This window comes from Saccopteryx leptura, chromosome 4 (genome assembly GCF_036850995.1).
Source record: "Saccopteryx leptura isolate mSacLep1 chromosome 4, mSacLep1_pri_phased_curated, whole genome shotgun sequence".
Taxonomy (NCBI): domain Eukaryota; kingdom Metazoa; phylum Chordata; class Mammalia; order Chiroptera; family Emballonuridae; genus Saccopteryx; species Saccopteryx leptura.
In genome coordinates, this window is record NC_089506.1 from 123290402 (window position 1) to 123312629 (window position 22228).

General features: G+C 48.9%; 1 protein-coding gene across 9 annotated transcripts in view; it reads right to left on the minus strand.

Annotated features, from left to right (window-relative positions):
* USP36 (ubiquitin specific peptidase 36) overlaps positions 1-20399 on the minus strand; it is a 36309-nt gene extending 15910 nt beyond the window's left edge. For 3 of the 9 annotated variants that reach the window (XM_066381426.1, XM_066381418.1, XM_066381423.1), the window contains exons 1-8: positions 20114-20230; positions 19732-19844; positions 17604-17767; positions 14330-14591; positions 13585-13806; positions 9459-9569; positions 8821-8923; positions 262-329 (exon numbers count right to left, since the gene is read on the minus strand). In XM_066381426.1, the coding sequence (XP_066237523.1) occupies positions 262-329; positions 8821-8923; positions 9459-9569; positions 13585-13806; positions 14330-14582 (757 nt within the window). In that variant the 5' untranslated portion in view covers positions 14583-14591; positions 17604-17767; positions 19732-19844; positions 20114-20230. Of the gene's footprint in view, positions 1-261; positions 330-8820; positions 8924-9458; positions 9570-13584; positions 13807-14329; positions 14592-17603; positions 17768-19731; positions 19845-20113 lie in introns of all 9 variants that reach the window. The other 6 variants (XM_066381422.1, XM_066381420.1, XM_066381419.1 and 3 more) reach the window with 6 other exon arrangements.
* Between the last annotated feature and the right edge of the window lie 1829 nt (positions 20400-22228).

Below are 22228 nucleotides of genomic sequence, written 5' to 3' on the forward strand. Positions count from 1 at the left end.
GTCACATCTGAGGGACTAAGGGATTCAGAGAGGAAAGATAATGCCACCCTCCCTCCACACGTGTTGATGTTTTGCTGTATACCCCCTCCCAGAAACAGAATGCCCACTGTGCAAAGCACAGGCAAGGATGCACCGCAGAGACCAGACTCCAGGCCCTGGGGCCTGCCCGCCAGGAAGAGCCCAGCCTGGGCAGCAGTTCAGCATGTACAGGTTCATCTTCCAGCTCTGGACAAGGAGGGGTAGAGAAAAGTGCCCACTTACCACGTGATCTGAGATAGCCTCCAAAAATCTGATGGACCAAAGTAGTAGCTTGCGTCTGACGATCCAACCTGGAAAGGAGGTCACGAGCCTTCAAGTGAAGCAATACTGGCAGCCCCACCCAGCGCTCCCGTTGTCACCAGCTCAGTGTGATGCTGGGACATTCCCACACAACCAGGAGCCTGCCACACTTAACCTGAGTCTCGGCAGGCCCTCAGCAGTGCCTGCTGGTCTCTCCACAGCACTTTGATCCACACGGGCTGCTCTCCACAACCGCCCCCTTGAGCCTTTATGACCCCCTTCCATTCCTCTCAGTAAGTGACCTGCCCTCACCCCAGTGCTCCCAGAGCTCCCCCTCCAGCTCTCCCACCCCTGTCCTGCATGGTCACCACTACATTCTGACTGGCTGTGGCATGTACCAGCCCCACACCTGTGTGCAAATCCACAGCCCACTTACTAACTACAGAACGCAGAGCACAGTGCCTAGATACCATTGCTATTCATGTAAGGAAGTTTCTGGAAGCAACATATCTAGCCTCTGCTCCTGGTTTTCACTTGCAACCCACTGAATCTGAATCTGTCTGACTCATTTCTCAGAGCCAGCAAGACCTCCAGGACACAAATTCAATCACCACTTTAATCTTTTAAATGAACCACTGCAGCACTAGTCAGCATGGCCCACCCCTCCTAAAAAAAGCATCCCATCACCTGCTCCATCTTTCCAGACAACTGACTCCCTAGCCAAGGCTCCTCCCACTGCATGGAGCTGCCTGGAGGACCACACACACACACACACACACACACACACACACACACACACACAAATGCACAACAGCCTCCCACCATGGTCACAGCATGCTGATGGCACCCCATCTTAGCCTCCTGTCCAGGAAATCGCCTGGACTCTGAGCAAGAAAATAACAGAAAAAGAACTCTTTACATATGGGGCATACACACAGAGTCGCCAAATTTTTATTTAGCAAAGTTAAGAAATGAGAAATAAATGGACACCACCTACTATCACCACCATTCATCAAAAGAAGGGACATTTAATTCCAACAACTAGCAAGGACACAAGCAAACCTCAGGGCAGTTCCCTGTGCGGGCAGTTGCATCCGGCTGGAACAAGAGTGAAGGGAACCACGGAACCCTCTCTCAGGACAGCCAGAAACAGGGAAAGCTCAAACATTAAATTAATCACCACTAAGTAGGGAACTGAAGCCAGATTCCAGCAAGCTACCTCAATGATCCCACTTCTGGCCTTGGTGGAGAGCAAGAGTGATCCGGACAGAACTGAGGGAGAGGTGGAGAACCAGAGGTGGCCCAAGAGTCACAGGAAGCCCCTGCTGGAATGAAAAAGCCCATGAAGTAAGTGCATGGGTCTAAGACTCCGGGTACTAGGACACGGGTGGGGAGGTGGCCCCTGGAAGACGGTGATTCTCGTCCAGAAAGCAAAGGCAGGCAGGCTCCCCAGGTATCTGGGTGGTGAAGGGCAAGAGGAGCAAAGGGGAAACTCAGAGGCCTGAAAAACCATGAAAATACTGCTGCCACCCAATCCTCTACCTCCACTACGGGCTGCACTGCCCCAAGCTGGCAGAAAGTGGAGCCCTGGCTAAGAACTGTGTAAGTCCCCAAATTCAGGGGACAGATGAAAACAGCCTCAATCTACATACACAAAGGCGCTTTAAACAGAGAACCAGAAGCCAACACCTCATCTGATGAAAATCTGCCCCCAGAAAACAAGCACAGAGCAGGAGAAAGGAGCAGCTCAAGACTGAGCTGAATTATGAGTTTGGGGTTATGAAAACCACCCTGCATAGAAATTTTAAAACTAGAAATAAAAAAAAGAGTTAAAAAAAAGAAAATCGATTTAACTCAGAAAAGACAGAAGGAAAAAAAAAGAATCACTTTGGAAATGAAGGTTGAGTGACAAGGTGCCCAATCAAGACAGTATTTGGATGAACACCCAGTAAGGCTGCGGTCAGGGACTGGACAGCGACACCAGGTCAAGACACAGTGGATAGAGCAGGGGCAGTCAACCTTTCTATACCTACCGTCCACTTTTGTATCTCTGTTAGTAGTAAAATGTTCTAACCACCCACCGGGTCCACAGTAATGGTGATTTATAAAGTAGGGAAGTAACTTTATCAAATTTATAAAGCAGAGTTACAGCAAGTTAAAGCATATAATAATAATTACTTACCAAGTACTTTATGTCAGATTTTTGCTAAGTTTGGCAGAATAAATCTTTTTTTTTTAAAGTAGGTGTGAAATGTGTAACTTTAGTTTTTTTTGTTTGTGGTTTTTTTTTTACAGAGACAGAGAAAGAGTCAGAGTGAGAGATAGACAGGGACAGACAGGAACGGAGAGATGAGAAGCATAAATCATCAGTTTTTCGTTGCGCATTGCGACACCTTAGTTGTTCACTGACTGCTCTCCCACACCTTGACCATGGGCCTTCAACAGACCGAGTAACCCCCTACTTGAGCCAGCGACCTTGGGTCCAAGCTGGTGAATTTTTTTTTGCTCAAACCAGATGAGCCCATGCTCAAGCTGGCAACTCGGGGTCTCGAACCTAGGTCTTCCGCATCCCAGTCCGACACTCTATCCACTGTGCCACCGCCTGGTCAGGCCAAAATAAATCTTTATAAAACTTACTATAGTTAAATCTATCTTTTTATTTATACTTTGGTTGCTCCACTACCGCCCACCATGAAAGCTGAAACGCCCACTAGTGGGCAGTAGGGACCAGGTTGACTACCACTGGGATAGAGCATTTAACTGGGATGCAGAGGGCCCAGGTTCGAAACCCCGAGGTCACTGGCGTGAGTGCGGGCTCACCCAGCTTGAGCGCAGGGTTGCTGGCTTGAGTGTGGGATCATAGACATGACCCAGGGTCGCTGGTTTGAGCCCCAAGGTCGCTGGCTTGAGCAAGGGGTCACTTGCTCTGCTATCCCCCCCCCCCCATCAAGGCACATATGAGAAAGCAATCAATGAACTAAGGAGCCGCAGCAAAGAATTGATACTTCTCATCTTTCTCTCCTCCAGTCTGTCCCTATCTGTCCCTCTGTCTCTCTCTGTCTCTGTCACAAAAAATAGAAGAGAAGAAAAACAGCTGTTGGGGTGAAGACAGCTAAGAACTGGAGACCTTGGCAAAGCAAATCATGATCAAGTGACATAGACAAAGAGCACACAAAAATTTCCAGATGTTATGAAAAAGCTAGAAAACTGCAACTACACTGTTGAATTAGGGAAGCATCCTGCCAAATTCTCCCTGGCTGGCATTGGAGGGCAGGACCTGAATGATGGAAACCAAACCCTGACTTTAGCTTTAGTCTGGCAGCTGATGAGAAGATATACCCTCAATGTGCTGGAAGATCTTGGAGACGGTCAGAAAGCTAATGATGACATCATTGTAAGCTGGGTGAACAGAACATTGAATGAAGCTGGAAAATCAACTTCCATTCAGAGTTTTAAGGACAAGACGATCAGCTCCGGATTTGCAGTTGTGGATTTAATTGATGCCATCCAGCCAGGCTGCATAAATTATGACCTTGTTAAGAGCGGCAATCTAACAGAAGATGACAAGCACAATAATGCCAAGTATGCAGTGTCAATGGCTAGAAGAATTGGAGCCAGGGTGTATGCTCTACCTGAAGACCTTGTGGAAGTAAAGCCCAAGATGGTCATGACTGTGTTTGCATGCTTGATGGGCAGGGGGATGAAGAGAGTGTAAAATAACCGATTCTAATACAAACAGCCTTGCTCCCAGGTGCATGATTAGCAGGTCAGCTATTTCCAGGTGAAGTCCTCATGGCTTAAGGAACTGTGGATCATTTAAAGGACTTTTAGTTTTGATTAACAAGACTAGCTTCTCCTGAGAGCCCTCAGGGGAAAGAGTTTTCATAAAGACAACTCTTCTTTCCCATAGTCATAGTTGGATTTGTCTGGCACACCCAAGATGTGCTCATAGCCAAATCATTACTCTCCTTCTAGATGCTGCCCTTGACATCTCCCATCACTCTGTTATTTCTATGTATCTTTTTCCCTCTTAGAATGTCCACCTCCTGGAACTTACTTAGATGGTTGGATATGAATTATTATTAGACAATAATTTTGCTTTCCATCCAGTATGCTAGTTCTTTTTTTTTTAAATTTTTTTTTATTTATTCATTTTTAGAGAGGAGAGACAGAGAGGGAGAGAGAGGAGAGAGAGACAGAAAGAGAGAAGGGAGAGGAGCTGGAAGCATCAACTCCCACATGTGCCTTGACCAGGCAAGCCCAGGGTTTCGAACCAGCGACCTCAGCATTTCCAGGTCGACGCTTTATCCACTGCACCACCACAGGTCAGGCCCAGTATGCTAGTTCTTAATTAAGAACTGTGGTTAGAGGGCATTTAGTTATGAATATCCTTTGCTTATCATTATATACTGAAAATTTGCGGAAGTAACTGGCTGTGCAGAACGTAACAGAAGCTTTTCATATTCTTTTATTCTTAAAATCAGTATCTTTTTACAGTATTCTTTCTACGTGATCCTTTTTTGTACATTCAAGAATATTTTGATTACATTAAATAAAACTGCCGATTTTGCTACTTTTTTAAAAGGGTGTTCAAGTAAGTAAAAAAACATACATTATAAGTAGAGGAAAACGTACCTTAAATGTGCATTTCGGCCCTGGCCGGTTGGCTCAGCAGTAGAGCGTCGGCCTGGCGTGCGGGGGACCCGGGTTCGATTCCCGGCCAGGGCACATAGGAGAAGCACCCATCTGCTTCTCCACCCCTCCCTCCTTCCTCTCTGTCTCTCTCTTCCCCTCCCGCAGCCAAGGCTCCATTGGAGCAAAGATGGCCCGGGCGCTGGGGATGGCTCCTTGGCCTCTGCCCCAGGCGCTAGATTGGCTCTGGTCTCGGCAGAGCGACGCCCCGGAGGGGCAGAGCATCGCCCCCTGGTGGGCAGAGCTTTGCCCCTGGTGGGCGTGCCGGGTGGATCCCGGTCGGGCGCATGCAGGAGTCTGTCTGACTGTCTCTCCCCGTTTCCAGCTTCCGAAAAAAAAAAAAAAAAAAAAAAAAAGTGCATTTCCCCCCTCATACCCAAACTGTAAACAGTTGACATATTTTGTCTTAAAACACTTGGTTCAGTATCTGCTTGTTTGTCTTAAAACCTGTATCATCAAACTCTTTAGATTTAAAATACTGTTGAATATGACACTTTTGAGGAGAGAGTGTGCTCAGAACTTAGGTAGAATGCAGTAGGCCAAGTATGCTAAGTGTACAATAGAATTTCTAATTCTACACCTAAGACAAGGAACTATGGTCACTAAAAAATAAAAATATGTATGTAGGACTTATGTACGCTAGCTTTGTCAAGCTGTTTGCTATAGTTTTCAAGATTATAATCTTACTGTAACTCTGAAAAGTGATGTAATCTGATAGCAATGTATTAGTTCAAATAAAGGCATTTACATAATAAAAAAAAAATTTTCCAGATGTTAGAAAACAGCCTTCAATACAAACAAACCAGACTCAGCAGCAGTGTGTGCCCTAGAGATGAGCGTCATATCCCCACTGGGGGGTGCCACCAAAGGAAGACCACCTTTCCTGGTGACAGAGGGCGAATCCTGTGCATTCCACAAAGGCAGCACCACAGTGGGCAGCTCATCACACTGACTTCCAGTGCCGGCCTCGTTTCTCGCTGCTCATTTTCAAAGCACATTGAGCACAGAGCTGGTTCGCAGCAGGTGCTCAGACACCAGCCGCCTACTGCTGAAGCCTAACTCTCCCACCAGTAAGAGCATTCTCCCATCCACCCGCTTCCAGAGTCAGTATCTGCTACAGAGTCAACCTGTCACTGGCCAGGGACATGGTGTCTAGGAAAAGTAGCCAACAACAGTTAGCTCCAGGATGTTTCCAGTGAAACCACCAGACTATAAAGATTTTAAAAAGACCCTGGAGACCTCTAAGCAAAAAGGATCACAGGGCACCAGAGTGGGACTGCCCTCAGGCTTCTGGAACCCTGCAGCCCAGCCTGGGCTCTCAGATAGAAGCAGGGCTGGGACCAACGTTGCAGGAATACATATACATTTTGCATATGCCAACAAAATAAAAAATAATGCGACCAAGATTTAAGAGCGAGGCCTGACCTGTGGTGACGCAGTGGATAACGCGTCGACCTGGAAATGCTGAGGTCGCCGGTTCGAAACCCTGGGCTTGCCTGGTCAAGGCACATATGGGAGTTGATGCTTCCTGCTCCTCCCCCCTTCTCTCTCTCTGTCTCTCTCCCTCTCTCTCTCCTCTCTAAAAATGAATAAAGAAAAAAAAAAAAAGATTTAAGAGCGAGGAGGAGGGAGCAGGCAAAGGGCTGATGCCCCTAAAACTAACTAACCAAGGTTCAGAAAAGAGGGTGGGTGCATATACAGTCACCACCAGAATAAAACACAGGCCTTCTAAACATCAAACAAGTTTGAAAAAAACAAGCAAAGAAAAGTCAGACAGGCAAAGAAACACAGGCAGTATACTCTATGTAATACTTAAAATGACAAAATAGAAGTAAAAAGGCAAAGTCAAGACCAAACTTCAGTCAAAAAAACGTGAAGGGGATGAACCTGCCTATAAAAGACAGATTCCCAGTCTGGCCCACAAAGTAAGATGAGCCTAAGGCACACGCCAAAAGCCGAGTGCTGTGGAATGTGCTGGGCAAGGTGACAGGCCAGTCAGCAGGCAGGTCACCTGGATTCCCGCTGGGGCAGAGAATCCACGCCAGAAACCATCCAACGGGACACGGAAAGACAGCCTGTAATGCTAAAAGCTACAGATCTCCACGAAGATGTGGGGGTTCGGCATGTCTAACCACCTTTATGCATGTTGCAACCTATATAAAGCCAGAGTCCCTGAGCTGCGGCGAGAGATGCAGCATCCTGAGTGGGGAGCAGGAGAAAGAAGCAGCATGGACCTCACAGATGGACACACGTACAGCTCCACCCCCAGCACAAGGGGCCCTGGCACAACTGCACAGGGAGCGTTCACAAAGATATCAGGAAGCTCCATGTAACAGAAATAGTCCACTCTGCTCACACATTCAACTAAGTCATTAAAATAAAAAAAAACAAAACAGACTCTCCCCTGCACATTGAGTCACTTTGTGAAAAGCTCACATCGGTGCCTTATTTACTCTCACTTCACCACAGACCAGTAAGCTTCCTCAAGGACAGGTGTTCAGCAAGTACCCTACTCACCTGCACAGTGCCCAGCCATGCCTGGCTCACCTGATGTGACGCCTCGTCAGCCTTCCAGCACCTGCCCGACTGTGCCCTGCACCATGCTTGCTCACCACCTACCTGCTGCCCAGACCACAAACCTGGACTCCTCCCTGCCCTCAGTCTTAACCCAAAACTCATCTGTCCCACCCCCCACCTCACCCCTCCCGAATTCTCCACCTCCAGAGTTTGGCTCATCGGCCCTGAGTGGGGACAGGGTCAGTTATGGTCTCAGGTGACTCCGCCCGGGGATCAGGACTGGGAAGCAATGCACAGACAAGCTGTACCCACCTGCATAGCAGGTCACAAGCTCCACCACCTGCCTCTGCAGGCCTCTAGCCAGGCCACATTCCACACAGTCTGAGCTTCGGGTCACTCCCACAAGGAGCACGGGGAAGGCTCCTGGGGTGGCTCCCTGGTGGCTATCCACTGCAGCGCTCATGCTCCCGCTCCTAAGCACTAAGTGCTGTCACCAAAGTTGGCCTCAGCTCTAGTCCAAGCTTGGGCAACAGGCAGGAAATAGGGAGCAGTTCCTGCCTAGCTTCTTTTGTCTGAACCCACAAACCCAAAAATGACATTGAAACCTTCATGACAGTAACTATTTGATAAAAAAAAAAGGGCACAAAGTTGTCAAGTATCACATGCATTGTCTACGCTCTCAAATTTGAAATTAGGAGATAGTAACTGGACAGAGTAAAAATGTCAAAAATCTTCAACTTCCTACCCTCAGCTTTTCCTACCTAGAATCAAATTCTTTCATAAAGACCTAATATTCCTACCACGCCGTCCTCTGTACTGGGGTGATTTTAAAAAGATAGGAAATGTCCAGTGAAGGCCCTGAGATCTGCTAAAGCAGTGGTTCTCAACCTTTCTAATGCCGTGACCCCGCAATACAGTTCCTCATGTTGCAGTGACCCCAAACCAAAAAATAATTTTGGTGGCTACTTCATAACTGTAATTTTGCTAGTTATGATTCGGAATGTAAATACTTGATATGCATTATGTATTTTCCGATGGCTTTAGACGACCCCGCCGGGGTCACGACCCACAGGTTGAGAACCGCTGTGCTAAAGCCTTCCCCTCCACTGAGCTGCAAGGACAGAGTGTGGCCACCACCATCTGTCCTGGCCACCACACCCTGGGCTAAGGGAAGGTACCCGGAGGGGCCTTTCTTGAGAAGCACATGCAGCCTCTTGTCTGAACTTCAGTTGGGTCGAGGACCCGGATGCAAACAGTTGCAGAGGAAGCTGCAGGGAGCGGCAGAGGGCTGGCCGCCTCCAGCGTAGAAAAGTGGGTAAGTGAGGCACATACTTCGCATAGCCATTCAGGCAGGCCTTTTGCATGGCGTCGATGGTGTACCGCAGAAACTCGTGTGCATCCTCCTGGTTCCCAAAGCGGAAGTGCCGGGCGATCTCTGAGGAAGGAAGAGGCATTCATCAGATGGGAGTGGGGAGCTCCTGCCTTCTTCAAACGCCTGCATGAGTGTGCCCACCTCTCTGCAGACCTCTGCATAGGGCCAGTGGGAGATGAGCTCCGCATTCACTGTGACATCACAGTTCCACAGTAAGACCCACTACAGAGACTGTAAGCCCAGAACCGGCACAGCACAGGTGGATCCCAGTATGTTATAGCCTATGCGGCTTTCACATGCCACCACCTCTGTACTGCAGGGTAGGACATCTGACCTGGACACATGTGATCATTGGCAGAAGAGGCCTCCACTGCCCAGCGCTCTCTCATGCTCACCAGCCCACCCACAACACCCCCACTCCTAGCCTCCCATCCCCCATAAAGTCATCTGCACGGACTCCGGCCACAGCTGTCTGAAACCACAGCCCCTTCAGTGTGCACCATCATCCATGTACACCAAGTCACTGTTCTGTGAAGTCCAGGCCCCCTCCAACTCCGCAGCTCCCACCGTGGCGCCAGCAGATGAGAAATGCACTTACTTCTCAGGTCTCGGATGAATGACACGGGCTTGATGGCATTACCGCTGTTGGCAAAGGCCTGGACAATGTGGTTCTGCATGACGCACAGCATGCAGAAGCTTCCCTGGCGACCTGTAGAGGGGTGAGGAGGTGAGTGAAGGCGCTCCCACTTGACAGCAGCAGAGCCAGGGGTCCTGAGACCCCTGCAGCAGCTCAGTGACCATTGGGGAGCATCTGCTGTGCAAGGGCATCAGGCCATGACCCACCTGAGGCAAAGACCCTAACTCACCCCATCACCTAGGTCCTTCTTGTATTTTTTTAGTGTTATTTACTTAAAAAAAGAGTGAGTCTGAAGCTCGAAATGAAGTCTAAGGAAATGTTTTCTCTAACTTCCCAGCTGTACCACACAGTCAACAGGATAGAGCATTCAGGGCTTCCTGACACTTTGGTCTACCCCGCTGATCCTAGGGAGACACCTGCTGCCCCATCAGAGCACAGAGAAATTCTATATAGCCCTACACAGTCAACATGCCCGTTCTACGAGCCATCCAGCATAATATATGGTGCCCGATGGCAGCAGTGGGAGCAGCTGACCCCTAAACACTGAGTCCATTAACTGGGCTCTGTGAGGAACTATCTGTCCCCCCACCCAAGCCATTAGGCCAGACAGAGGCACAAGTGACCTTTATTTAAAATTACAAGATATTTAAGTACAAAGAGAAGTACAAAGACTATCCCACAACCCAGCCCTCCCATCTTAGTTGTTTTCAACATAAAACACTCTGGTGTGATAGCTGAATCCCCCCCCCCCCCCGCCCCGGTTCCTTCATCAGAGAAAACCACCAGCCTGAGCTGGGTCACCACTGCCCCATGGGTGTCCTTGGCATACACGTGCACACCCCCAACAGTAACTGGCGCCACAGCTGCAGTCAAGCTTCCTTTTACTCCACCGTAACACACAGCGCGCATCACCCACAGCTGAACTGCTTTGCACTGAGCTTAGCCCACACTTCACACAAGAAGGTCTCCGAGTGGACGGAGCGCAGTCTATTATAAGCTCCACTGTCCCAAACCATGCTGCCCTGGACAACCCTATGCCTGTGCTCTTGTGTGCGTGTGATCTCGTCTCCAAGGGCAAGCAAGTCTTGTAGCCCCAAAGACATCGCTGTCCCATATACAGTGTTACCTTTTCAGAGACCCAGCTCCTAATACCAGATTCAACATTACTAAGTCACTCTCCCCATCCACACCTCCAATTACCCGGTTACCTAGACCCATCTCAAACTCAGTAATGAAATGGTACGTAGCCTGTTTACTGCATACTACGAACAAAAATGCTCGTATTTGCACCTCGGAAAGAAAATGTTATCAGCAAAGATGTGGAGAAAGTGAAATATCCATGCACTGTTGGGAATGTAAATGGTGTAGCCACTATGAAAAATGGTTGGCGGTTCCTCAAAAATTTAAAAAAAGAATTCTCAGATGATCTAGCAATTCCACCTCTGGGTAATATACATATACACTGAGGGGAAAAGCGAGGTCTTAAAGACATATTTGAATGTCCATACTCACAGCATTATCACAGAGTAAAAATGCAGAAGCAACCCAAGTGTCCAGAGACAGATGAATGCATTAGAAGTACTCTCATATACTGAGCTGTCCAGCAAGGGCTTTATTATAAATTCACTTACAACAGCAATTTTTGCGCACCTCATTGTTTGGTGTAGAGAAATTCCACTACCTTTTTGTCTACTGATGTCATGTACCCACTCCAGTTGCCCACTTTCTGATTTGTCTATGGGTCATTTGCTTTTCTGTACAGTAGAGAAACAGTGCTATCCCCTGCTTTCTCCCTCCTCTGTTACTGTTCTGGCAAGGACCAATGCACCTTAAACAAAAAGGGTGTGCTTCCCACATTTTCCTACTTGGATTTTCTTTGTAGTTTTTTCCTTTATTCATTCTGTTGCTACTCTGCCAAGAGTTTATCATAAAATATGGTTTTGGCATCTGTGTTCAGGTAATTGTAAGAGTCACTGAGACAGTCACATTAGCACGCACTCAGCACTGACCGTGAGCCAGCACCATCTTGAGCACTTTACGTGATGCACCGAAGCCCCACAGTCATGCTGTAAGGGAGGCAACAGGGCTGCTCTGCGGATGAGGAACAGGAAGCTTTAGAGGTCAGGTACCATCCTCGAGGACACAGAACCAGGGTGTGACTGCAGCGGACAGCCCCCAGGGCTGTGCTTAACTCAAGAGACTTCCTGGTGCTGGAGCATCGCTGCTTGAGGCGTTCAGAAGACTACTGACTCTGCTGGTTATTTTGCGCAGAACTCTGATGTCTATATAAGCTCACAAATAAGAGGTGACTGCAATTTCTTTCTCATGTTGTGCTTGGTTAATTTTGTAGTCCGAGCTATAAAAACCTCATGGAATGAGCTGGTGAGTTTTCTCTCTTCTCTAGAAAAGCTTATGAAGCCTTGAACAGTCTTGTTCTTAAAAGTTTCATAAAACTCACCTGACTAGGCGGTGGCGCAGTGGACAGAGCGTTGGACTGGGATGCAGAGGACCCAGGTTTGAGACCCCGAGGTCGCTAGCTTGAGTGTGGGCTCATCTGGTTTGAGCAAATCTCACCAGCTTGGACCCAAGGTCGCTGGCTCGAGCAAGGGGTTACTCAGTCTGCTGTAGCCCCACGGTTAAGGCACATATGAGAAAGCAATCAAGGAACAACTAAGGTGTCACAATGAAAAACTAATAATTGATTCTTCTCATCTCTCTCCATTCCTGTCTGTCTGTCCCTATCTATCCCTCTCTCTGTCTCTCTGTCTCTCTCTGTCTCTATAAAAAAAAAAAAGTTTCATAAAACTCACCTGTATGTCATCAGTCTGGTGTTTCCTTCATGGGAAGATTCTGAACCACTGATTCAGATTTTTGTTTTTGTTTTTTGTATTTATATGAAGTGAGAAGCAGGGAGGCAGACAGACTCCCCATAGGCACCCAACCGGGATCCACCAGGCATGCCCATAGGGGGTGATGCTCTGCCCATCTGGGGCATTGCTCCCTTGCAACCACAGCCATTCTAGGGCCTGAGGCAGAGGTCACACAACCCTCCACCCTCCTCAGTGCCCAGACCAACTTTGCTCCAGTGGAGCCTTGGCTGCGGGAGGGGAAGAGAGAGACAGAGAGAAAGGAGAGAGGGAAGGGAGAAGCAGATGGGTGCTTCTCCTGTGAGCCCTGACTGGGAATCAAACCTGGGACTTCCACATGCCAGGCCAATGCTCCACTGCTGAGCCAATTGGCCAGGGTCTCAGTTTCTTTAATAGTTGATAAAACACTGGTATAAAAATAGGGTTATAAAATAATTGAATGTATATACAGGGTGGGGAGAAAGTAGTCTACAGTTGTGAGTACACAAAACACAGATTATATTCTTGTGTTATTATTTATTGTGTTATTTTCCATATAAAAAACTGTAAACCTACTCTCAAACCACCCTGTAGTTTGGAGGGTGGGTATCTACTGAAAATCCTTTTCCCTGTGCAGGTAATTATGTTTGCAGAAGTTTGGAGACTGTTACTCTACCTTAGTGATTTGTTTTCATGGCCTGTCCTGCAGCAGACACAGTAGTTTAGGTTTTTGTTTTTTGGGGTTTTTTAAATTTTTATTTATTTATTTTTTACAGAGAGTGAGTCAGAGAGAGGGATAGACAGGGACAGACAGACAGGAACAGAGAGAGATGAGAAGCATCAATCATTGCGCGTTGCAACACCTTAGTTGTTTATTGATTGCTTTCTCATATGTGCCTTGACCGCGGGCCTTCAGCAGACCGAGTAACCCCTTGCTGGAGCCAGTGACCTTGGGTTCAAGCTGGTGGGCTTTTGCTCAAACCAGATGAGCCCACGCTCAAGCTGGCGACCTCGGGGTCTCGAACCTGGGTCCTCTACATCCCAGTCCGACGCTCTATCCACTGCGCCACCACCTGATCAGGCAGTAGTTTAGGTTTTATCGGTTACTAGGTATCATGAACATCACCCCTAAGTTTGGTCCAGGCTGTGCACTAGCAGCACCACCAGCACGTGGGTTTGTCTAATTAGGAGGCCAGCTGGTTCCGGGGACTCAGAACCCATTCCCTGCTGCAGTGACTCACAGTTACGAGCATGCTCCTTGGAGAGCAGGTAGTTGGCCAGCGGTGGAGTGTAAGTCAAGCACTGTACAGTCGAGTTTAGGAAGCACGTGTTGCCAAGGTTGTGGAGTCCAGCTCCGACACGGTAAACTCGCTCCCACTTCAGAGACAGCTGCTCCACAGGGAACAGCACTTTCTGTGGGGCGGGGACACCATCGCCACTGCTCTCATACACATGCTCGCTGCCTGGGAGACAGGGACAGGGAAGAAAGGAGGGTGACGTTAAGTCTACGCACAGGCAGACCACAGCATGAAATCGATGATGTACATTTAGCATGCACTTGTCTGAACACGGCATTGAAGGCTGAATAGTGTTCCCATTTACTGGAAGTTCCTGGAAAGCTCAGGAGAAAACCCAGCCACCCTATGGGTCTTCCAGATTGCGTAGATCTAGATTTAAGGTCCCCTCTGTGGACAAGAGGATGAGATGCACAAAATGATGGGCTGGAGGAACCAGGCCCTAGCCATTTGCAGCCCATTTATGTTCAACATAAAAGGTCCAAGGAAACCTAAAGACACAGATCTTTCTGACCAATGCCATATCATTACCTCTGTAACTAAAATCCACGGACCTCCCCCTAACATACATATAATTCACAACTCTCTGACCATATTCTGCTTTGGTTCCTATTAATCAGTCAACGTTCTGTCTACCCACTTGGTCAACACAGAGTGAAGCCCCTTCTGCCAGCAAACTGTGCATCTGTACCCTGTCTCCTGGCCTGTGGTTCATCCCCAGTCCTGTGGCGAATGGCTCCCTCCGCTTTGGTGTTCAGCAACACGTATTTGCTCTTTAGGTACTCCAGCTGATAGGAGAAGCTCTTGCTGGCGGGCTCGAACTCAATCTTCTGTAAAAGGACCTTCTTCGCGGAGGAGGCCAGAAGCCTCCCCAGCTCTCCATCATCAGCTGAGTCCTTGCGGCTAGGTTTCAGAGCTTCCTTCAACTTATCGACGATTGGCATGGTGCATCACTGTGGGGACAAAAAGGAACACAGAGCGACAGGTAACCAGGTCCCAGAACAAAGACCTCTGAAAAGCCCCCGCTTTGGTCATGACAAATGCTAGCCAACATGAAAGCTTCTCTGAATGGCTGCCAACCCTGCAAAGGAAGTGCAGGCCTGGAGACCCATTAGTGGCCACGTAGACACAGTGGAGCCCAGCTGCTTGTCTCAGAAAGACGAGGTGCCTCACCCTGGCTGGATAGCTCAGTTGGTTAGAGCATCGTAATGATACACAAAGATTGAGGTTGACAGTTTCAATCCTTGGTCAGAGTACATATTGAAACAAATTGATGTTTCTGTCTCTCCCTTCCTCTCTCTCTAAAATCAATAAATACATTTAAAAATATACATATTTAATAAATAAATAAATAAATAAATAAATAAATAAAAGAAGAAGTGCTTCCATAAGGAGCACCAGCTAGACAGGAGCAGCACCAGAAGGCCAGGTCACCTTTGTAGCCTACATCTCTTTCCACAGGCGTCATACACAAGGGACACTGTACTTGAGGCATCCATGTGGCCCTAATGTCTGCTCAAAACCAGGGTACACCAAGTCTTATAAGATGCTCTGGTTACACACCCAAATCCATGTAACAAAGGACTTAGTCTGGCAAGTAAAAGGCACATACGTGGCTGCCCTGTCCTGTACTCTCCAAACCGAAGACCACGGCCACATGTGGCCACTGACTATGTGAAAGCAGACTACTCCGATGCGCTGTAAATGTAACATACACCAGATTCCAAAAACTTAGTATAAGAATATAAAATACCTCAAAAATTTTTAGATTGCGCCTGACCAGGTGGTGGCGCAGTGGATAGAGAGTCGGACTGGGATGCAGAGGACCCAGGTTCGAGACCCCGAGGTCACCAGCTTGAGCGCAGGCTCATCTGGTTTGAGCAAAGCTCACCAGCTTGGACCCAGGTTGCTGGCTCAAGCAAGGGGTTACTCGGTCTGCTGAAGGCCCACGGTCAAGGCACATATGAAAAAGCAATCAATGAACAACTAAGGTGTCGCAATGAAAAACTAATGATTGATGCTTCTCATATCTCCATTCCTGTCTATCTGTCCCTGTCTATCCCTCTCTCTGACTCTGTCTCTGTAAAAAATAAATAAATAAATAAAAATTTTTAGATTGCTTATGTGCTGAAAAGCTATCCTATATATATTGGGTTAAATAAAATAGACTGTGACACTTAATTACACCTGTATTTTTTAATGTGGCTAATGTAACATTTTAAGTTATATTTGTGACTTGCATTGTTAGACAGTATTTGTACAGATTATCTCTTTATTTATTTATTTATTTATTTTTTTTACAGAGACAGAGAGAGAGTCAGAGGGATAGATAAGGACAGACAGGAACGGAGAGAGATGAGAAGCATCAATCATCAGTTTTTCGTTGCGACACCTTAGTTGTTCATTGATTGCTTTCTCATATGTGCCTTGACCGTGGGCCTTCAGCAGACTGAGTAACCCTTCGCTCAAGCCAGTGACCTTGGGTTCAAGCTGGTGAGCTTTTGCTCAAACCAGATGAGCCCTCGCTCAAGCTGGTGACCTCAGGGTCTCGAACCTGGGTCTTTTGCATCCCAGTCCGATGCTCTATCCACTGTGCAACCACCCGGTCAGGCCAGATTATCTTTTTAAAAGTGAGGGAGGAGCCTGATCTGTGGTGGTGCAGTGGATAAAAGCATTGACCTGGAATGCTGAGGTCGCCGGTTCAAAACCCTGGGCTTGCCTGGTCAAGGCACATATTGGAGTTGATGCTTCCTGCTCCTCCCCACTTCTCTCTGTCCTCCTTCTCTAAAAATAAATAAAATCTAAAATAAAAAGTGAGGGAGGAGAGCCCTGGCCAGTTGGCTCAGTGGTAGAGCATTGGCCTGATGCGTGGAAGTACCGAGGTTCAATTCCCGGTCAGGGCACACAGGAGAAGCGCCCATCTGCTTCTCCACCCCTCCCCCTCTCCTTCCTCTCTGTCTCTCTCTTCTCCTCCTGCAGCGAAGGCTCCACTGGAGCAAGTTGGCCCAGGCGCTGAGGATGACTCCATGGCCTCTGCCTCAGGCGCTAGAATGGCTTCGATTGCAATGGAGCATTGCCCCCTGGTGGGTGTGCCGGGTGGATCTGGTCAGGCGCATGCGGGAATCTGTCTCTCTCTCTCTCCCCACTTCTCATTTCAGAAAAATACAAAAGAAAAATAAAAAAGAGTGAGAGAAGAGAGAAAGGACAGTGATGGGGGTACAAGAGTAAATGGTGCCTAAACTTAAGCAAAGCAGAGGTGGCAGCTCTGGAAGGCAGAAGGCTGTGTGTTCCATCACCTGTTAGTGATAAACTCTGGGGACAATTATCATGACTTCCAGAGGTCTTATAGTCTTTGTAAAACAGGGACAAACGTAGCACCAAAGGTGGGTAGGAAATTAATGGGACAAGTGCTAGGTGAAGGCTATGACTAGCTAGAGGAAGGACACTGGTGGGGTAACCATAGAAGTTACAACAAACAGGAAACCCTATCACCTGGTGGCTACAGCTGTATCTACTGCTTCTCTTCCTTACCCCTGTCTCGCAACTCAACATCCCAGCCAAAGCTCAAGGACCATTCGAGTCACAGAAAAGCGCGTTTCTTAAACTGCTCATTCTCATCAGAAAAATAGTGACTCCCTCTGGTCCCCAGTGACCCGCCTGCCATATGAGTACCAACTTGTAAGGTGTACCCCAAACCTCTGCTCTAGTGAAAGAAAGTGTACCCCAAACCTCTGCTCTAGTGAAAGAACCATTCAAGCGAATCACGAAGCATCTAATTTCATACATGGATCAAGTTTGTCTATAGAAACATCTGTAAAGTTCAGACTTGTAAAACTTTTTTAAAAAACAAGCAAAAGTTCTCCAATTTGAGGAAATAAAAGCACTTTTTGTAGGGTGGGGTCATCTAAGAGTCCCCACACTGATTGACAGCTGTTGGGTCATACATAGGAACCTGTGTGGCTTACCTGGCACATGTAAACTTGGGTGCGCTGCTGCTGCAGCATGGGGTCAGGTTCTTGTCCAGACTGGGAGGGTATGGGACCAGGCCCTCAAAAGCACATGCTCCTTGTCTCTGGCCTGTTAACTCACCAAAGCTGCAAAGGTGTTCGTCCAGAATGGGCATCAGAAACTGTGGGATAAACAGAGCGTCCCATGAGGTTGTGGTGCAGAGCAGGAAGACCGAAAACTTACCAGGAACAGTTGGCGTTAAGGCTGGGGAACTATCGACAGCATGGATCTAGGAAGAGTCAGGTGGGAAAATGAGTAAACAGCTACAGATTAGTTCACCCAGCTTGATATGAAAACATGGTTTGCTCAATATTTAAACCTTCATGTCAGTGACAACACCAGTGAACAAAAATGTCCCCACATTTGCAGTCAGCTCCATTCTAAATTGCATCCTGAAGAGGAAGAGGTCACAGATAATGATCTTCAACTTTCAGATTTTATGAATCAGTGAAATAAAAAAAAAATCAAGCCCTGGCCGGTTGGCTCAGCGGTAGAGCGTCAGCCTGGCGTGCGGGGGACCCGGGTTCGATTCCCGGCCAGGGCACATAGGAGAAGCGCCCATTTGCTTCTCCACCCCCCCCCCTTCCTCTCTGTCTCTCTCTTCCCCTCCCGCAGCCAAGGCTCCATTGGAGCAAAGATGGCCCGGACGCTGGGGATGGCTCCTTGGCCTCTGCCCCAGGCGCTAGAGTGGCTCTGGTCGCGGCAGAGCGATGCCCCGGAGGGGCAGAGCATCACCCCCTGGTGGGCAGAGCTTTGCCCCTGGTGGGCGTGCTGGGTGGATCCCGGTCGGGCGCATGCGGGAGTCTGTCTGACTGTCCTGACTGTCTCTCCCCGTTTCCAGCTTCAGAAAAATACCAAAAAAAAAAAAAAAAAAAAAAAAAAAAAAAAAAATCAAAGGAGCTATAAGAATTGTCAAATTCTCACTTTGCCCAGTGTCGATTTTTCCCTTTTTAATTATTACCACCCACAAACACTATGATTACATAAAACTGAGGTACTTGATAACGTTTTGGTGTGAAAATGTTCAGATGTACAGTGTGGAGGGAACAGCACAGTGAACCACTTCGTTCGTCCTCTAATTCAGGGTCAATAATTATTACTATGCAGGACCATCCTGTCTCCTCTCCTGTCTCCAAAGGAGTTTACAGCAAATTTCAGATATATCATGTCTGATTTCCATGAATAAAAGCTTATCAACACCAAAACAAAGCAAACATTCCCTACAGGATCCCTGCTGCAGTCAAGACCCCACACCTCACCAGGGACAGGTGAGGACTTCATACCAGACAGATATGAGTCCAAAGGCAAATGTGTGGGAACCCAGTAGCTAGAGGATAAACAGAACTTGGGAGATTTAACCCAACGTAATTCAAGACAAGTAACTTAAAGAGCACCTTCCTCATACCCCACTTCCCAATGTGGAGCCAGAGATTTTGAACAAGCCTAATTTCTCCAGTTCTGACAGAAAAAGCAACCTTTATGTCACCAGTTTCATCTGAAACAGTAAGCAAAAAGCTAAAGATGATTCCTCTCTGAGGGGTAGGAACCCACAGAAAAACGTCCTTGTTTCACAAGTATGCCCTTTGAGGTACACGCTGGGCAAACACACTTCAACACTGGAAAGGATGCTCTCTCCCACCACGTTTCTTACCAGCCAATACCACTCCGCCCTGTATTTTTTCTACCTACGAGAATGCTCACATACAGCGTTCTCAAAGAAAACACCACTCAATTCAAGCACATTCTCCTTCTCATCTTTGATATACCGCACTGAGGACTCACAGGGTCATCCACGTTCAGGCGGGGAGGAGCCTGGGATGGACAGAGAGGGGCCTCCCTGGGGCGCTGAGAGGGAGCCTCCAGGTTCTTCTGCAGAACACGCGGAGCACCAGTCCCCGACAAGCCGCGCGTCCCTCTCCTCGGAGTCCCCATTCTCCGCATCCCTTACAAAACGTCTGTTTTAGGATGCTGCTCTAGTTCCTAAGACCCCAGGGGAGACTCAAGAATACGCGACCAAAGCTATGTATTTTCATAACCCATATCCACCGTGACCACGACAATGACCATGGAAGGAAGGTTACCTACCTTCTCCAGGGGTGCGCCTTTTCCATATCGCTTCCTCAAAGAAAACAAACAGGACTTCCGTTCTGCTGCCAAACAGAACGCTCTTCCCGATTTAACTTAAGCAGGTCTAGATCCTGCGTAAAAGATGTTTCTGCACGTAACGAGCGTGTCCGACATCGACACAGGCCACTGCTCCTCCCCCGCCCGGGCTCCTGTGGGGCAGCTCTCCCCTCCACCACCGTCGGCGCTCGCGGGGGCACAGGAGAGTGGACCTAGGGCGTCCCCGCGGACCCTCGGTTTCCCCGTGAACCGCGCAGCTCCGGGCCCTCCCGTAGACCCGAGAGCCCTCATGGATATGCGCCCACGTTTCCCAGGAGCGCCCCCGGGTGTGCCAGAGTCCAACCGCAGTTACCCGCGCCGCAGGCCCGGCGGAAGCCCTCCCCTTGGCCGGACGCACAGCTTTCCTCCGGCTCACGCACTGCCCAAACTCGGTCCCTTCCTACCCGTTCCTCGGCCGGCCCGTTGCAGCCCGCGGCGCTGGCGTCTGCTCGGTCCGGGCCTTGCACACTCACCATCCGGGCTCTCGGCGCTTCACACACGTGTCACGGCGACACTTAAAGGCGCCGCGACACGCGGCGAGCGCTGCGGAACACAGGAAGGACGAGACAGCTTTAAGAGGAGGGGCTGGCTTGGGCCGCATTCCCTGCGCCCTCCTACAGTCACTGTACGCCCCAGAAACGTCACCTTCCCAGCCCGCGTCCCCGCCAGCTACGCAATGGCGCAAGCACGCAGAAGAGGCGCCCCGCCCCCTTGGCGGGCGCTCGGCGAGTTCCCGTAGAGCACGTGAGGCGGCGCCGACTTCCGGGTCGGGAGTACACCTGAGGTCGTGTGTCAGCCGCGCCTCATTCGCACCTGCAATCGGGCAGTGTTGGGGTGGGCTAGACCTTACCATTTAGGGCTGGGGCTCACCTTCTAGGTCCTTTAGTGACCAAGACCCAGGCCGGCGCTATCGAGACAGCTGGCCCTGGCAAGGCAAGGGCATTGGAGGTATATGCAATTCCTTGACCCTCCTCTGTCCAGAAGCGTCATCCGTGAGGACGTTAAGGCTTTGGATGAATGTTTGCAAATACGCGTAAAAAATAATTCCTTTCACTTGAAGCAGCTTCCTTGGCCTTGGACAGGTGGAGAGAGCGGTTTGCTAGCCTAACCTCTGGTGGTGTTCTTGTAAGGTTATTTTCCGCTGAGGAAGAAAGAGGGCCGTAGCCACCAAGTGTGGACAAGTAAAAGCTTTATTTAGAGCGCATCCCGGTTAAGGTTCACTGGTCCGCAAAACAGAGGCCAGGGAAGTTAACTTGCCCAGCTTCCCTCGCAGGGGCGGGGTGTGTGTGTGTGTGTGGGGGGGTAATTTATAGCATCAGTAGGGTTGATATGTCCTGGCGACATTTCATTGGTTGACAGATTTTTCAAAATGCTCCTGGGCCTTTCTTTTGGCAGTCATGGGTGTGGGTGGGTTCCACCAAAGTCCCTGGACCTGGCTTTTCCTGTGACTGTCCCCCATTGCCAGCTGACCTCACATCCCGATCTTTTATGTTAGATAGGGGCACTGCTATTCTGGTTAGGGGCGTCATGGGGAGGGGAGGTCAGAGGGTGATGGCTTTGAGGGGAGTTGCGTATGTGGGTGTAGGAGCATCTGGTTGACCATGACTCGAGAAACCTTGCAGATGCGGCCCTGTAAGAATCTAAGAAAAAGAGGAGCCAACATGAGTAATATGCTGATAATTAGAAGAGGACTGTTGGGCAGATAAAATATATTATGCTCACTTTGTTAAAGATGGCGGTGCCCACATGGAAGCCCATCACCCAGGTGACTGCTTGGGATGAGTGTGATTGTATTAATGTGTGTTGGGGGCAGACTGTGGGCAGGCAGGATCCTTGTAGCCTGGGGCTTGGTTTTAGGACTAAGCCTTTCCCACCCCCCCCCTTTTTTTTTTTAACAGAGACAGTGAGTCAGAGAGAGGGATAGACAGGGACAGACAGACAGGAACAGAGAGAGATGAGAAGCATCAATCATTAGTTTTTCATTGCACAGTGTCCTCAGGCCTTCAGCAGACTGAGTAACCCCTTGCTGGAGCCAGCGACCTTGGGTCCAAGCTGGTGAGCTTTTTGCTCAAACCAGATGAGCCCGCGCTCAAGCTGGCGACCTCGGGGTCTCGAACCTTGGTCCTCTGCATCCCAGTCTGATGCTCTATCCACTGCGTCACCGCTTGGTCAGGCCTTTCCCGCCCTTTTTGATGTGGGGTGGACTTTGTATCAGAGACTTCCCTATTTTGTATATTGGATTTTGTTTTGATTTCTGCATTATAAAGTGGGGCAGACTGGGAGCTTGCTCTCTTGGTTCCTGAGATTAGCATTAGAGGAGAGCAGAGAGAGGCCACGTGGAAGAGGCCAGGAGAAGCAGCTAAGATGGCGGAGTGCTGAGGGAGAAGGCAGTTTGTGCAGTTTGTGCAGAGAGAAGGAG